This window comes from Ceratotherium simum, chromosome 26 (assembly GCF_057802395.1).
Source record: "Ceratotherium simum simum isolate JZ-2026a chromosome 26, ASM5780239v1, whole genome shotgun sequence".
NCBI lineage: Eukaryota > Metazoa > Chordata > Mammalia > Perissodactyla > Rhinocerotidae > Ceratotherium > Ceratotherium simum.
In genome coordinates, this window is record NC_141925.1 from 25,027,744 (window position 1) to 25,043,503 (window position 15,760).

At 55.2% G+C, this 15,760-nt stretch overlaps 1 protein-coding gene across 2 annotated transcripts; it reads left to right on the top strand.

Annotated features, from left to right (window-relative positions):
* The first annotated feature begins 729 nt into the window (after positions 1 to 729).
* On the top strand, positions 730 to 13,171 carry FBRS (fibrosin). 2 transcript variants are annotated; one of them, XM_087417316.1, is made up of 18 exons: positions 730 to 2,248; positions 2,539 to 2,718; positions 3,475 to 3,510; positions 3,631 to 3,660; positions 4,728 to 4,776; positions 4,865 to 5,165; positions 6,536 to 6,837; positions 7,043 to 7,248; positions 7,364 to 7,408; positions 7,625 to 7,720; positions 7,961 to 8,029; positions 8,816 to 8,845; positions 9,222 to 9,293; positions 9,601 to 9,721; positions 9,827 to 9,907; positions 10,848 to 10,931; positions 11,067 to 11,274; positions 11,379 to 13,171. In XM_087417316.1, the coding sequence occupies exons 1-18, from the start codon at positions 1,793 to 1,795 to the stop codon at positions 11,956 to 11,958; spliced, it is 2,946 nt and encodes a 981-aa protein (XP_087273442.1). In that variant the 5' UTR covers positions 730 to 1,792; the 3' UTR covers positions 11,959 to 13,171. The 2 variants fall into 2 exon arrangements, with proteins under 2 accessions (XP_087273442.1, XP_087273443.1); XM_087417317.1 differs by lacking the exon at positions 9,222 to 9,293.
* The last annotated feature ends 2,589 nt before the right edge of the window (positions 13,172 to 15,760 follow it).

Consider the following 15,760-nt stretch of genomic DNA (forward strand, 5'->3'; position numbering starts at 1 on the left):
CCCTTCGTAAAACAGGACTAACAGCAGTATCTTCCTAAAAGAATCCTTATTGCCAAGTAAGTCAATATGTGAGAAAGTGTCGGGCACACAGTGCAAGGTGTTTTTTCTTGTTAGCACGCGGAGACCACAGGTCAGCACTCTCCTACTGAACCCAGCGATAACAGGACGCGGTTTCCTGCGTGCTTCTGGCGCTCGCATAGCACGCCGCGTGCTCGGGCCACTCCGCGCCGCGGGGGATCCTGCTGAGCCGCCAGCCGGATGGTGATATCACCAAGCGCGTGCGCGAGAAGCCAGGCAACCTGTTGGCTAAGCCAAGCGGCGGAAAGGGAGAAGACGTAACTGGCTGTCGACAGGCACCTTCCGCGGCCGCGCGCCGCCCAGCGGCCAACCGACCCGAGGGTTCGCGCACCACATCCCGACTCCTCTCCTTGACGCCGTCAGAAGGTGGGCCAATGAACGAAGAGCAGGAAGAGGCGGGGCCATCTGGGGACCGCCCCAAGCACTTACTTCTAACCAGTTGAGTCACAAGACTTCATGAGGGGGGCGGAGCTAATCTGATGTATACCCAATCCAAGCTTTGAGGGCGGTTACATATTGCCCTCTCCCTCGAGCTTGACTCCGCCCTTCATCTTGACGTACACTTCTCAACCTATCAACGACTGAGCCTGTGGAAGGATGAGGGAGAGGGGGCGGGGGGTGGGAGGAGGCAAAGAGAGGAAGGAGGCGTAGGCTGAGGAGGAAGAGGGAGGAGGGGTAGGGAAGTCCTGGCGGAGAGGAGGCCCCAGACTCCAAAGGAGACAACAGGAGGGTGCGCTGGTGCTTCCCCGCTGTCCAACGGCCGTTCCGGATCCTTTAAGGTGCAAGTCAGACAGAGACGGAGGAAAGGAGGAAGAGACTTTTATGTCGGCAGACAGAGAAGCTCTACCCGTCACCGTTGCCTCACATCCGGGGCTTTGGAGGGCTGGCCCCCGCGGCCCCGCCCCCCCGCTCCTTTCATGGCGACCGGAGGCGGAGGCTGGAAGAGTTGGGCCTGGAGGAGGCCCCTTTAAATCTCCTTAAAGGGGTGGCCACTGAACTCGGCAGACTACAACGCCAGCCTTAAAGGGGAAACCGCCGAACAGAAGCTGACAAATTGAGAACTGTGCTGTGGGGAGAATTGGAGCGAGTGGGGATTCTCACCTCGTCTACCCCGCGCAAGAAGTCCTTTAAATTCAGCTTAAAGGGGAAGCGGCCGCTTGTGGAGGACTAGAAACTAACTCCCGAGCCCTTAAAGGGGCGGCCTACTGTTTCGAGGACCCCGGACTCCTTAAAGGGGTGGCCTCTTTTAGCCGGAGGACTTGAGACACTTTTAAAGGGGAGGTCTGCGTTTCGGTCCGAGCTTTCGGCCGCTTTTAAAGGGGTGGCCCTTCCTCTTCCTCGGGGAGACTTGTCTCGACCCCTGGCAGGGGGCGGCCACCGCAGTAGGCCGGCCGGACACCATCGGGTCGTCTTAAAGGGGCCAGGGGCTGGACAACTTGAGGCCTCGCCTTAAAGGGACGGCCGTCCCGTTTTCGCCGTCTCGGCCCCGCCGGCCCCACAGCGGGGGCCCTCGGGCTTGTCGCCCCGGGGGCGGCGCCGGCTTCCCGGGCCTTGGCCTTGGGGCAAGCTCGGGGCCATCAGATCCTGCTTTGAAAGGGAAGCCGTGGCCTTCTTGTCCCTGTGCAGCCGCCAGCGCCGCGCCTGTGACCCCGGGCCTGTGGACAGGCCGCTTCGGGCCCCGCCGCCTCCGGATGCGGCGCTGAGGGCGGTCGCCATGGAGACGGCAGCGGCCGCGGCTCCGGGCCCGGGCTGGGCCGCTGAGGGGGAGCGGCGGCGGCGGCGCTGCTCGCGCCGAGACCGAGACCGGGAGCAGCGGCGCCGCCGAGGTCCGGGCGGCGACGCGCCCCGGGCCTTGTTGGCCGCCCCGCGCGGCTCTTCGTCTTCGTCGTCGCCGCCGCCGCCCGCCAGGCCCTGGTCTTCAGCTTCGTCAGGAGAGCGGCCCGGAGGCCCGAGACGGCGGCGGCCGCGTCCCAGGCCTCGGCCCCCGCGACCCCGAGCTCGGAAGCGGCCTGCCGGCTCGGGCAGCCGCGGGGAGGAAGAGGAGGAGGAAGAGGAGGGGGGCGCAGACGACGGAGAGGCCGAGGAGGAGCCTGAGGAGGAGGAAGAAGAGGAGGAGGACTTGATCGATGGCTTCGCCATCGCAAGCTTTGCCAGCCTCGAGGCCTTGCAGGTGGGGCCTGATTGGGCTGGGGACCTTTGGGGGCTTCAGAGGGGCAGTGAGAGGGTACGGGGTGCCTGGAGTGGGTGGAGTTGAGGGGGGAATGCTGGCACCCCAAACCAGAGCAACCGGCTCCTCTGGCCAGGCCTCTGCCCCACCCTGGGGTGGGAGGAGGTAGAGCTAGTCTCCAGGGACCAACCAGGTTACCGGGCCTGAGAGTCACTTTGGTAGCCTGGTCACCTCTAGAGAGATCGGGAGCTTTCCTTTCTTCATCTACTTTAGTCGCACCTCCTCCTCCACAGAAGGATGCATCTCTTCAGCCCCCAGAGCGACTGGAACATCGGCTGAAGCATTCTGGGAAGCGGAAAAGGGGGGGCTCCAGTGGGGCTACTGGGGAGCCAGGGGATAGCTCTGATCGAGAACCTGGCCGGCCTTCTGGGGATCGGGCCCGAAAGTGGCCCAACAAGCGGAGAAGGAAAGAGGTGAGCTTGTTCCAGGTCTCTGTCCTTTAAAACTCTGGCCAAAATGGCCTTCACATCTATGCGTTTTCCATCAAGTGTCACTAACCATCATTAAAACTGATCTCAGTCTTTAAGGACAAAGAGGAAGACAGAGCAAATTTGAGCTCCCACTCCTTCTTTCAGGTCTGACAAAGACATGTCCACAGTTAGACTTGCCTGATTTTGGCTGATAGTCTGCTTCAGATATGTTGATAATTCAGAGACATATCAAAGAGAGTTAGTTGAATCGTAAATGAATTAGATGTGGTCTCTGCCGTCCACCTTGAGGCAGTGGCAGTCTAGCAGGAAAGAAACAATCTATGAGCAGATACCTAGACCAAAACCTGAGAAGCTACAAAAGGCAGAGATCTGGGAGAGATGCTGCAGAAACCCACATGAGGAAGCCACTCATTCTGCCTGGGGGATGGGAGGAGGGTTGTGGTTAGGGAAAGCCCCCTAGGATGTCTTAGTCAGGCCTTGAAGGATAGTCATAAGTTTGTTAAGAGGAGAAACTGGGCAAAGTTGTTTTGGGCGAAAGCAGAGAGATGTGAGAATCTGGTATATTTGGAAAATGAGCAGAGCATTGGGAACAGGTGGGCGGTAGTAGTGGGAAAAATAGCTAGAAGGAGATTGAGAGTAGGTCATGAGGAGCCTTGAGTGCCTTGCCGGGCAATTTAGACTTTATCCAAAGGCCTCGCCAGTCAGCCACCCTTACCTCTGGACTCTGGTCTTTCTCAGGCCTCCTCCCGTCATTCTCTGGAAGCTGGATACATAGTAAGTGCTCTCCACCTGTACTGGCCCCTCCCCTTTCACTCCCTTTCTGAAAGTCCCCTCTTGACCTTGGGCCCTACTCTTCTTCCCTTTTGTGACACCTCTGTCTTTCCTTCTCCCCAGTGTGATGCGGAAAGTGATCTGGACGAGAGGGTGAGTGGGGCTAGAACTGGGTGGGCAACGTTACAGCTTGTAAAATGAACTGTAGCTTAAGGGTCTCCTATGGGCAGCAGACAGCCTCCCCTTGAGTGGGGAACATGGGTTAGGTTGAGCCAGGATTAGATTTGGGGGAGGGAGATGGAGATTAAGAGGGTAAATGACTTCTTCTCTTTGGTGACTAGAGCCAATTGACCAAAGAATGGGTGGCCCCTGCCTTAGTGTGCCATCCTTTCCAAAGCCCTTGAAGATACCAGTGGTTCTCCACAGAAATCCAGGGTGGCTATGGAACCGAGCTGGTCCTTCCTGGTGGCCGTTAGTCTGCTGTTAAAGATTAGAGTCTGAACAGAGACCATGGGTCGTGGCAGTGAGGACACTAAACCATTGTAGTCAGTGTAAGAACATATCCTATAAAGGTGTATTTCAGTTTATTGGTAGGCTGATTTGCTTGTTTTGAAATAATGTGACCTGGCAGTTGATGTTCTTCCCTTATAACTAACTGAATTTGCACTCCCTGATGTGTGTCTTGTTTTAGTTTAAAAAGTTGGCTGGACAGGGACTGTGGTGAACTAGAGAGTTCTTATTCATCTAAAGGGGGCAGCCACTATCCAGTTCAGCTGGTTGTTGCCATGTGAGAATAGGGGCCTCTTCTCAAGAGAACCTGCAAGCCTGAGTTTGTATGAGGAATCTCTGGATTTCTCAGTATCAGCAATTAGTTTAAAATTTGTTGCTAACACTTGTGGACCGAACAAATCTGTAAGCCAGGTAGGCGTGTGGGCCAGCAGTTAGTGACATCTAACGTTTTTGCTGTGGTTTGCCTGCTGCTTTGCTACTTCAGTGCTGTCTCAAGTCAGTCCTCCTGGCTATCAGATTCTCAGGCTCAGCTGCTCCACCCTTTTCCCCAGGCGTAGGCCCCCTATAGCCCTCAGTCTTGGATGGTTTTCAGCTAAGCTGATGGAATAGACTTAATATCACTGCCGGTTCCTAGCAGGCTCCAGAGGCTGTTGGCCTTCCTGGGTGAGGGCCTGGCCTGACCAGAACCTGTCCCTACCCTTCTTCCCCAGGTCTCCGACGATGACCTCGACCCATCCTTTACTGTCTCAACCAGCAAAGGTTGGTCTCAAGGGTGGGGGCTGGAGACAAGGAAGGGAAATTGGGTGAGCATGGGCCTCAACTGAAGTCTGCCATTCTGCCCTCACAGCCTCGGGCCCCCACGGCGCCTTCAATGGGAACTGTGAAGCAAAACTCTCCGTAGTCCCTAAAGTGTCGGGCCTGGAGCGGAGCCAGGAACAGCCCCCAGGGCCCGACCCGCTGCTAGTGCCTTTCCCCCCGAAGGAACCACCGCCTCCACCGGCCCCTCGGCCTCCTGTCTCACCCCCTGCTCCCCTGCCGGCCGCCCCCAGTCTGCCACCCCCACCCCAGCCCCAGCTGCAGCTTCGGGTCTCGCCCTTCGGCCTCCGCACTTCTCCCTATGGCAGCAGCCTGGACCTCAGCACTGGCAGGTGAGTGATCCAGAGGTTTGGTCTGGTCTGGAAGGGTCTGGTCATTTTGGCGCCAACCCCTGCATTCTGTGGCTGGGACATGGGATGGTACCTGTGGGACGTGACCTGAAAAAGGATTCTGAGGCTGAAAAGTTTGAGAGACACTGGGTGAAACAAATTTAAAGAAATTACCGCAGGACTTATCAGAACTCTTTGTACATTCACATGCAGGGGAATCCAGTTTGTGCCTTTTCCCAGTTTTTATGCTGGGGAGACCTTTTTGCAAGGCACAGCTGCTAGGAATAGTATTCTTCGGAACATACTTTGGGAAATGCTGACATGATTAAGAGTGCTGGCTTTGGTGTCAGTCAGACCTGGATTCAAATTCTTGCTCTGCCACTTACTGGCTGTGTGATTTTTAACAAGCCACTTAACCTCTCTGAGCCTCAATTTCCTCTTTCTGTAAAATGAAATGGTAATAGTACCTTCATCCTAAAGCTGGTGTGAGGATTAATTATGAGTTAATGCAGTGTTTCCCAAAGTGTGTCTGCTCACCGTTAGCCATACGTGAGATAATTTCAGGCATTACGTGAGTAAATCTTTCTCAGCTTTTACGTGCTTTAGAAAAATATGACTAGTACCTCAACCCCTTGATTTCACATGTTATTGGTTGGGTGAGGCTAAATAAAAAGGAAAGAAACTGAGTTAAGTTAAAGAAAGGAGTAAATGGTACAGGTGGTTACATGGATGCGCAGCAATTGGGAAGGTGGTATGAAATGTTGGAGAGTTGGATTAGCATATAAAGCAGGTGCCAGCACTTGGCCTACAATAAGTGCTTGCTAAAGGGTAAGATTATTGATATTATTATGACTGCTGCTATCTCTTATTATTGTCATCATCATTATCATTCTTTTTCTTATTATTGAGAAAACTAAGGCTCAGAGAGGGGCAGTGACTTGCTCAAGGTCACCCAGGGTGTTAATGGCAAGATGGGCCTAGAATTCAGGTCTCCTGACTCTTGGGCCAGGCCAGTGTGGCGCTGCTTCCACTGTCTTAGGATGGGAACCCAGGTGGCCTGATATAATTAAGCGTCAAAGTGAATGATATGTTTTGTGCTGTGGTTGAATCAGAAAAGGGAAAGTCATGTGGCCAGATATGTCAGAGGCAGCTGTGTGGAAGAGACCTAGAGAGGGAGAAAGGGGATTGTTGGGTGTGGGAGGTACCTCAGTCTGAGGATGGGTTCCCTGGGCGGGGGTGGGGGTCCTGGCGGCCGGTTCTGCCACCTTCCGTGTTGGAGAACCAGGGTCAAGGTATTGCCCAGGCTTCTGACCCCTTCCCGTCAGAGCTGGCACCTCCCAACCCCTCACTCATCTCCCCACTTCTCTCCCCAGCTCTTCACGGCCGCCCCCCAAGGCCCCGGCCCCTCCCGTGGCTCAGCCTCCCCCCTCATCATCCTCTTCGTCCTCTTCCTCCTCATCTGCCTCCTCCTCGTCCGCGCAGCTCACCCACCGGCCCCCGACGCCCTCACTGCCCTTGCCTTTGTCCACCCACAGCTTCCCCCCCCCTGGGCTGCGGCCCCCCCCACCACCCCACCACCCCTCCTTGTTCTCCCCTGGCCCCACTCTGCCCCCACCCCCACCCCTGCTGCAGGTGCCAGGGCACCCTGGGGCCTCAGCCGCTAACGCCCTTTCTGGTGAGTTTGGGGTCCTGGCCGGGGGGTGGGGGGCCATGGCCCCGGGCTTGGGCCCAGTTGGCTTTGGGGCATCTGGACCTTAGCAGACAGCAGGGCTTGAGGAGGGAGTGGCTCAAGGCCAGAAGGGAAGGCCAGTCACCTGGGCCCAAGGAGGCTGACATGGTGGCAACAGATGTTAAAGCCTTCTCCCCCTCCCCTCCCACAGAGCAGGACCTGATCGGCCAGGACCTGAACTCTCGCTACCTGAATGCCCAGGGTGGCCCCGAGGTGGTGGGGGCAGGGGGCTCAGCCCGGCCCCTGGCCTTCCAGTTCCACCAGCACAACCACCAGCACCAGCACACCCACCAGCACACCCACCAGCACTTCACCCCTTATCCCCCGGGCCTGCTGCCACCCCATGGCCCCCACATGGTGAGCTCCTCATTGGGCTGGTGATGAGGCTCAGAGACCTGGGGGGAGGGTATGGCTTCCAGGGGAAAGCCCTGGATCCCTGGCTGGCAGCTTATTCTTCCCTTCTCTTCCCTAGTTTGAGAAATATCCAGGAAAGATGGAAGGCCTTTTCCGGCATAATGTGAGTGTGTGTGTATGCACGTGCGTGTGTGTGTGGTGTGGGCATGTGGCCCATTGACGACTGTTGCGGTCCAGTCTTCAGCTTCAAAAGCAAGAGCCTTGAGCCTGAGAGAGCTCCCTGGGGAGGGTTTAGGGTGGGGGCCAAAGGACTGATGGGCAGACCAGACGTGGGCTGCACCTCCACCCCCAGCTTGGACTAGCCCCCTTCTCTCCACAGCCGTACACGGCCTTCCCTTCCGCAGTGCCCGGCCTACCTCCGGGCCTCCCGCCGGCTGTCTCCTTTGGCTCCCTGCAGGGGGCCTTCCAGCCCAAGGTGAGCTCCCAATCCAGACACCACCACTACTGCCTCCCACCCCTTACAAACCCAGACACCTCCAGATCCACATACCTTCTTCCCCTTCCCCAAAACCAGGCCCATCCTTCTGCCCTCCCCCGTGGACCCAGGTTTCTCCAACGCCATGCTCCCTCTCTGTCCCAGCCCCAGCTTGGTTCTAGACCCCTTTTATGCCTGGTGCCAGCTTTCCTGACTGATCCCTCCACTCCCCTTTCCCAGAGCACGAACCCCGAGCTGCCACCACGACTGGGGCCAGTGCCGAGCGGGCTTCCCCAAAAGGGGACACAGGTGAGGGGGGCCGAGGCAGGTCCTGGGGGAGCTAGAAGATCTGTTGAGGGAGAGCAGGGTTGATGTGAGAGAGAACCACTGATCTCTCTCTTTAGTATATGATCAGGGGTGTCTCTGACAAGAGGGAATTTCTGTCAATGACAGGATTTCCCAGCCATGAGAAATAGGAATTTCATGAAGTTGCCCCAGAAATAAGACTACTAGGACAGTGGTTTTTGTAGGGGTTTTCAAATTTTTTAAGTCACAGAACCTTTTTTTTTTTCAAATGACATCATACCAGGAAGTCCTGTCCATAAAACAATGAAAAGATAAGCTGCTCCTTTGTGAAGTGGTATGGGGAGCAGCCTTAGAGCCAGGGCGCTGGGAACATCATGAAAAGCACAGAGTGTGTTTCCTAAAGGATAGAATGGACCAGAGGTTTTCCAACCTCTTTTAGTGCTAGTAAAGGCTTTTTTGTAAAGAAATCTTAAGCAGCTCCTCATTATATAAAGCTGTTAATAGGAAAATTTCTCTGGTTGAGAAACCTGTCCTGCCTGCCCACTAATCCACTCCCAGCCTTCCAAGCAAGGCACCTCCTTAGATCACCAGTTCAGAAACTTGGTGCTGGAGGAGAGATGCCCAGAGTGGGAGAGATGGGGAAGAGTCTTGACACAGGCAGGAAAGCTTTGAGGAAGCCACACAAGGTCACAGGGAGGTGTTTAGGGGGGATTGGGGACTGTGGAGATGAGGTGCCTAGGTCAGTAAACAGGTCTGAATTGCCGCCAATCTCTGCTTTGCCATCCCCAGATCCCCGACCATTTCCGGCCACCTTTGAGGGTGAGTTTGGTGAGGACCTCAGGCTGCATGAGGCTGGGGGCTGGTGTCAGGGTGCTTGGCTGAGGGGGAAACTTGTTGGGAATGAGCAAGAAGCCCAAGACCTGGAGGCAGCCAGACGTGGAACAGCAGAAAGCGAAAGTCTTGCGAGCACAGATCTGGGTTCAGATGTAACTGGCCGTGGGACCTTGGGCAAGACAGTTTATCTCTCTGAGCCTCAGTTTCCTAGGCTGTGAAATGAACCTAGTCATCCCTCAGTTGTGGGATGGTGAATGGGGATGTTGTGTGGCAAGGCTGGGCCCAGAGCCAGGCCTGGAGTGGGTGATGAGTGAACGTTCTTTCCTTCCCTTTCCCTTTGGTCATCCTTCTGGGGCGGCAGAAACCAGGGAAGTGGTGTGCCATGCACGTGCGCGTGGCTTACATGATCCTGAGACACCAGGAAAAGATGAAGGTACTGGGGCTGGAGGGCTGGGGAGAGCGGGCCTGCCTGAGCTCTGGGCTTCTGCAGAGCTTGGCAGAATCTTGCCCAGGAACATCCCCTCCTGTCCCCAGTCAATGACTGAGCAATTCCACGATCAGCACTAGATTCTCTGGCTAACTAGGGGGGTGGTCAGAGAAGGCTCTGAGAGAGGCCGAGGCTAGGCACCCAAGCCCCATCTTGGCACCAGGCAGCCCGTGGAAGGGGACTAGGGCTGGAAGAGCAAGAGCGGGCCCACACGTGGCTCCTCACTCACTGCCCCTCTCCCTGTCCAACGCAGGGCGACTCCCACAAGCTTGACTTTCGGAACGACCTCCTGCCCTGCCTTCCGGGGCCCTATGGGGCCCTGCCCCCTGGGCAGGAGCTCTCCCACCCGGCCGCCTCCCTCTTCACTGCGACTGGTGAGTCTGGCCAGCCTTTTTGGGGCTTGAGGTTCCCTGTCTATAGCCCAAGGCCCACCTTGCGCCCACTCAGCCTCATCAGAATCTCCCACCTCTCTGCCCCAGGTGCCGTCCACGCTGCAGCCAACCCTTTCACGGCAGCTCCCGGGGCCCACGGACCCTTTCTGAGCCCCAGCACCCACATTGGTAAGAGCCAAGGGCATGTTGGGCAACACAGGCCTTGTCCCTGGTTTCCAGGAGTTCTCAAGCTGGGGATGGAAATTAGATCTGAGAGGCAGCTAGAATGGGGAGTACACCTGGTTCCACTTGCTTTGTGACCTTGGGCAAGTTACCCCATCTGAGCCTTGATCTCATCGTCTGTAAAATGGGATAGGGAAGGGCAGAGTGATTGCTAGTCTCTGCCTGCTCAGACACTGTCTCTGAAATAGCCAGTGGTGGGGGGTAGTGTGCCACCTGGGAGAGGAGGGTGGAGGAAGGCTGTGCAGTCCCAAGGGAGAGTATTGTCACTGGTTCCTGGTGCCAGGAAGCCTCAGCAGGCTTCTTGGGGAGGTTTATCCCAGGTTTGGGTGGACGAGAAGAAATTGAGCCTGACAGCAAAGGGAAAGGTGTTCCTGGAAGAGGAAATTGTGAGGTTCCCATAGCGGGATAGGTTAGTTGTTCTGACTGGCTATGTGACACATGCATGAGTTTTAGGGTCAGGCTGGGAAGGGCCCTGCATGTCAGGTGGGAGGAAGCCAGCAGAGGTCTTCAGGCAAGTGGCTTGATGTTGAGCTGGTCCAGGTGGCTGGTGTGGGCCAGTGGGGTACGAGCTTGACTTCTGCAGTCAGAGAGGCCTTGGGTTGGAGTGTCGTGGCAAGTCACTTTACTTCTCTGAGCCTGTTTCATCATCTTGAAGTGGCAGTGATCCTGTCTGCCTCCTGGGGCTTATTGGGAGATTAAACAACACAATGCACGTCAAAGCTCAGTGCCTTGCCTGGCCCAAGGAAGTGCTCAGCACCTGGTTGTGAAAACCAAGTGGCCAAGGGCTCCGGGGCCTTCTTGCTGATCTGCTTCTTCCCTGCCAGTTCTTGGTGCTTGCCCAGAGCTAGCTGTCCAATGCTCTAACCATCCCCTTTTTGTCCCACAGATCCCTTTGGGCGTCCCACAAGTTTCGCCTCCTTGGCTGCCCTCTCCAACGGGGCCTTTGGAGGCCTGGGCAGCCCCACATTCAGTGAGTGCTGAGTAGAGTGGGTGGGTGATGGGTGGTGGCAGTGGGCTAATGTGCTTAGGCAGGGGGCTGGGAGCATGCCTGAGTGGGGCCTCCCACTCCTGGCTCTTGTCATTCTCTTCTTTGCCCTCTGTCTAGACTCCGGCGCCGTCTTTGCCCAGAAAGAAAGCCCAGGGGCTCCACCAGCCTTCGCCTCCCCCCCAGACCCATGGGGCCGCCTGCACCGCAGTCCTCTGGCCTTTCCTGCCTGGGTCCGGCCCCCTGAGGCTGCCCGGACGCCAGGCTCAGACAAGGAGCGGCCTGTGGAGCGGAGGGAGCCCTCTATCACCAAGGAGGAGAAAGACAGGTACGCTTCCCCCACTCGCCCACCCCCTGCATCTCTGCCTAACCCCTTGGCCTCTGTCTGACTCCAGAGTACCTACATTCTCTCTTCCCATACCTGCCCCCCAGGGACCTCCCCTTCTCACGGCCCCAGCTCCGAGTTTCTCCTGCTACTCCCAAGGCCCGGGCTGGCGAAGAAGGGGCCAGGCCAGCCAAGGAGTCGGTGCGGGTAAAGGAAGAGCGGAAGGAGGAGGCCGCCGCCGCCGCCGCTGCCGCCGCCGCCGCCGCCGCCGCCGCCGCTGCCGCTGCCACCACTGGGCCTCAGGGTCTTCACCTGCTGTTTGAGAGGCCCCGGCCACCCCCCTTTCTGGGCCCTAGTCCTCCAGAGCGCTGTGCTGGCTTCCTGGAGCCAACCTGGTTGGCAGGGCCCCCTCGCCTTGCTAGGCCACCCCGCTTCTATGAGGCGGGTGAGGAGCTGACTGGACCAGGGGCTGTGGCTGCTGCCCGCCTCTATGGTCTAGAGCCTGCCCATCCCCTCCTCTACAGCCGCTTGGCTCCTCCGCCGCCACCCACTGCGGCCCCGGGAACCCCTCACCTTCTCAGCAAGACCCCACCAGGAGCCCTTTTGGGGGCACCACCTCCACTTGTGCCCGCCCCCCGGCCTAGTTCCCCACCTAGGGCCCCTGGCCCAGCCCGGGCTGATAGGTGAGGGAAGGGGAGGGGCAGGGGCAAAGCTCCATCCCCCTTTCCTTTTGACAAGGTCCTAGAGCTGAGGTTTCAAGCCAGGACTGGAGGGCAAAGGTCATGACCTCACTAGCCACCTCTGAGGTCATGGAACCTGGGAGCAGAAGCCCCAACCCCCCCGAGATCAAGCATCATATGGATTTTGGGGTCCTTGGGAGGGCAGAGGTCACAAGCCTCTAGAGAGAGGGGTGTGCGTGTGTGTGGGTGTGTGTGTGGGTGTGTGTACGTACATGAGAGTGGGGGTTATTTCAGAGGTCATAGCTCATGATCTTCTGAGGTGTACCATCGCCCCCTCTGAGGGCCCCTAGGCCCTTGGCCTGCCTCCCCAAGGGCTCACTAAGCCAGAGGCCAAAGTGCCCCCCTCCCCTTCACCTACCACCCAAGTCCTCATGCCCTCTCAGGGCTGGAGGAGGAGGGGCTAAAGGAAGGGGGGTTCCATGTACATATTTATCTCCCCTTCCACGTAGCCCTCAGACCTTTTGTACATTTTTACAGGGGTGTCCCTCCCAATAATCCCCCTTCCTGGTTAATTAAATCCTCAGACTGGTGCTGTGTTCCTAGCCTCTGGCCTCTCTGTGGGGGGAGGGGGAATTGCAGGGGTAAGAGCTAGAAGGGGACAGGCAGGAACCCAGGGCTATCCCTGGGAATATGGAGTCCAGCAGGAGGCAGACCAACAGAGGAAGGGACCTGGGTACTAGGCTGGAAAGAAGGGCAAATGCTCCCTGCTTGGCTGACAGCCCAGGGTCCCCTTACTTGTTCCTGTTACCTCTGTGTGCCCCCATCCCCAAAAGGCTCAACCTCTAAGCTTCAGACTCCAACTCTTAGTGGCTCAGTCCCCCCAACTGTTTCCAAGTGCCCCCAGGACTCCTGGGCCCTGCTCTCCAGAACCCTGTTCCCCAGAACCCTGCCCCAGGCTAAGGAGGGGCCAGAGAAGGTCACCATGTACCACACACCAAAGAAGGGGGTCGGCCCAGGGGTGGGCCACACAGGCAGCTTCTTCAGCAGCCTCTCGGCAGCAACCCCAGCCTTCCCAAAGCAGCAGGCGCCCCCAGGCTGGGGCCCAACCTAGAAGGCAGGGGTCAGTTTAACAAAAACATAACGTTGACTTTTTTCCCCAGTGGGACTTATTCTGTAACATGACTTGCGGATATTTATATAAAAATGAGTGTTACAATGAGGCCCCTTGGCTCCTCTTTCAGTGTGTGTGGGTCTCCTGGGGGGGATTGGGCTGGGTTTTGGGGTCAGGGAGGGATAAGGACAGTACTGTCCATGTCCTGATGAAGATTTTCCCTCCCTCCCACCTGGGAGAGTTGTTCTACACCTAGGTGGGTGGATTGGAGTGTTGAGCGCTGAAGTTTTTCATTTTTTTCTACAACCCAGGAGTACATGTTATATAAGATTCAAACAATATAGGAAGACAGTGAGCAAAACTGAATTTCCCCTTCGCCTGCCAACCCACCCAAGCCCCCCACCCTTCCCGAGGTAATCACTGTCCATCATTTGGTATATGTTCTTCAGGCTCCTTTCTAAGTGTTTGCCTGCATGTATATGTACACGCATGTTAGAAAAGATCTATAGTTTTTAAAAAATTTGTATTGGTTTTTCCTTTATACATGCTCATTAGAAAACAATTCAGGGGCTGCCCCCGTGGCGTAGTGGTTAAGTGCACATGTTCTGCTGCTGGGGGCCTGGGTTCAGATCCCAGGCGCGCACCGATGCACCGCTCGTCAGGCCATGTTGTGGTGGCGTCCCACATAAAGTGGAGGAAGATGGGCACAGATGTTAGCTCAGGGCCAGTCTTCCTCAGCAAAAAGAGGAGGATTGGTATGGATGTTAGCTCAGGGCTGATCTTCCTCACAAAAAAAAAATAGAACAATTCAAATGCACAGAAATACATAGTACAAAGGGAAAGTGCCTCATGACACACACCCCCCAAGATAACCACTGTTAATTGTCGTGGGTATAATGGATCCTGTAAAATGTACTATTTTGTAACTACCTTTTTACACTTAACATTATTCTTTGATGTAATCATTAAAAAACAAGTGACTACTGGGGCCGGCCTGGTGGCGCGGCAGTTAAGTGGGGCTGGCCTGGTGGCGCAGCAGTTAAGTGCACGCGCTCCACTTCGGCAACCTGGGGTTTGCAGGTTCAGATACCAGGCGCGCACTGATGCACCACTTATCAAGCCATGCTGTGGTGGTGTCCAATATAAAGTAGGGGAAGATGGGCACGGATGTTAGCCCAGGGCCAATCTTCCTGGGCAAAAAGAGGAGGATTGGCATCGGATGTGAGCTCAGGGCTGATCTTCCTCACACACACACACAAAAAAACAAGTGACTACTAAATTGAGCTAGAGAGGCTGGCTCCCATCCAAGCTACCCAGGATTGACTTGTTCCAAGTGTACTCATCACCTTAGGAAAGACATACCAATATTCTCTGCTACCACCACACATACCCAAGACTTCTTGGGAAGACTCAAGCCTAGATTGCTCCAACAGAAGTCAGAAATACGTTGACCAGAAGGAGAAACTTGGCTTGCAGACAAGATTTCACGTGGCAGTCATTTTCAGCTTCTCTTGAAAAATCCAAAAATCTGTTGACACTGTACCTGCTTTCCCTAAGACTGTCTCTTGAGATGGGGCATGATCTCTCCAGATTGTCACTGTCCCCTCCACTCTCTTGTTGGCCATTGTCACAATTCAGGATATTTCCCTGGTCCCTGTAAGCATTTGGGTGTGGAACTCTGAGTGAAGTATTTCCTAGATAGGTATATCCAACCTCTCCTAGGTTGCTCCCACAAGTACCTCAGATAATCCAAACAGTCATCTCCTAGATCTGATGCTGTGTACCACCGCCACCACCCCTGGGCCCATTTCCCTCTCTGTGAGTGTTACCAGCAACCAAGTCAGAAACCCTCCTCTCACCTCACTTAACTGACTGTCTGAACTGCCCTTTATTCGTTCAACCACTGTTTGCTTCATCCATCATGCCAGGTGCTGAACTAATGGCTGGGGATACAGAGGCAAACAAAACAAAATCCCAGCTTTCTTGGAGCTTACATGCTGTTGTGAGAGGAACAACAAACACATACTTCGAGAAGAAAAAAGGTGAAGGGAAAGAATCCCAAAGGCTGCCGCCTTCGGCCTGTCCTCGTAACCACTATGCTTCGTTGATCCATCTCTGCATGTTCTGATCCTAACTCAGGCAGCTCCTCAGGCAGAGGTAAAAGGGTAGTCCAGAAAAGACAGTCAACATTGGGGAAAAAACAAACAAAACAAAACCAAGATCATTCACGATGGTGAGGCTGCTATTTGGAAATGCATTTCTTTGCTTTGAATGAGCTCAGCAGAGCAGCTATGTAATCTTAAGCAATGTGCTTATTTCTGTGCTGTAGTTTCTTTATTTGTAAAATGGAGGGTTTTTAAAACAGCTTTATGGAGATTAATTCACATATCATGCAATTCACTCAGTCTTTTATGACTAGCTTCTTTCACTTAGGATTATGGTTTCATGGTTCATCCATGTTGTATCAGTACTTAATTCCTTTTTATTGCCAAATAATATTCCATTGTATGGATATACCACATTGTGTTTATCCATTCTTCAGTTGATGGATGTTGGGTTGTTTCTTTCGACTGTTATGAACAATGCTGCTGTGAATACCCATGTATAAGTTTTTGTATGAACACATGTTTTCTGTTCTCTTAGGTATATGCCTTGGAGTGGAATTGCTGGGTCATATAGTAACTCTATGTTTAACATC

What these genes read in the sequence shown, in the direction of transcription:
- FBRS (XM_087417316.1), top strand. Translation starts at nt 1,793, where the DNA reads ATGGAGACGGCAGCGGCCGCGGCTCCGGGCCCGGGCTGGGCCGCTGAG. An exon ending in TTCCCCAAAAGGGGACACAG is followed by an intron (nt 8,030 to 8,815) that starts GTGAGGGGGGCC and finishes TGCCATCCCCAG; the next exon opens with ATCCCCGACCATTTCCGGCC. An exon ending in ACCAAGGAGGAGAAAGACAG is followed by an intron (nt 11,275 to 11,378) that starts GTACGCTTCCCC and finishes CCTGCCCCCCAG; the next exon opens with GGACCTCCCCTTCTCACGGC.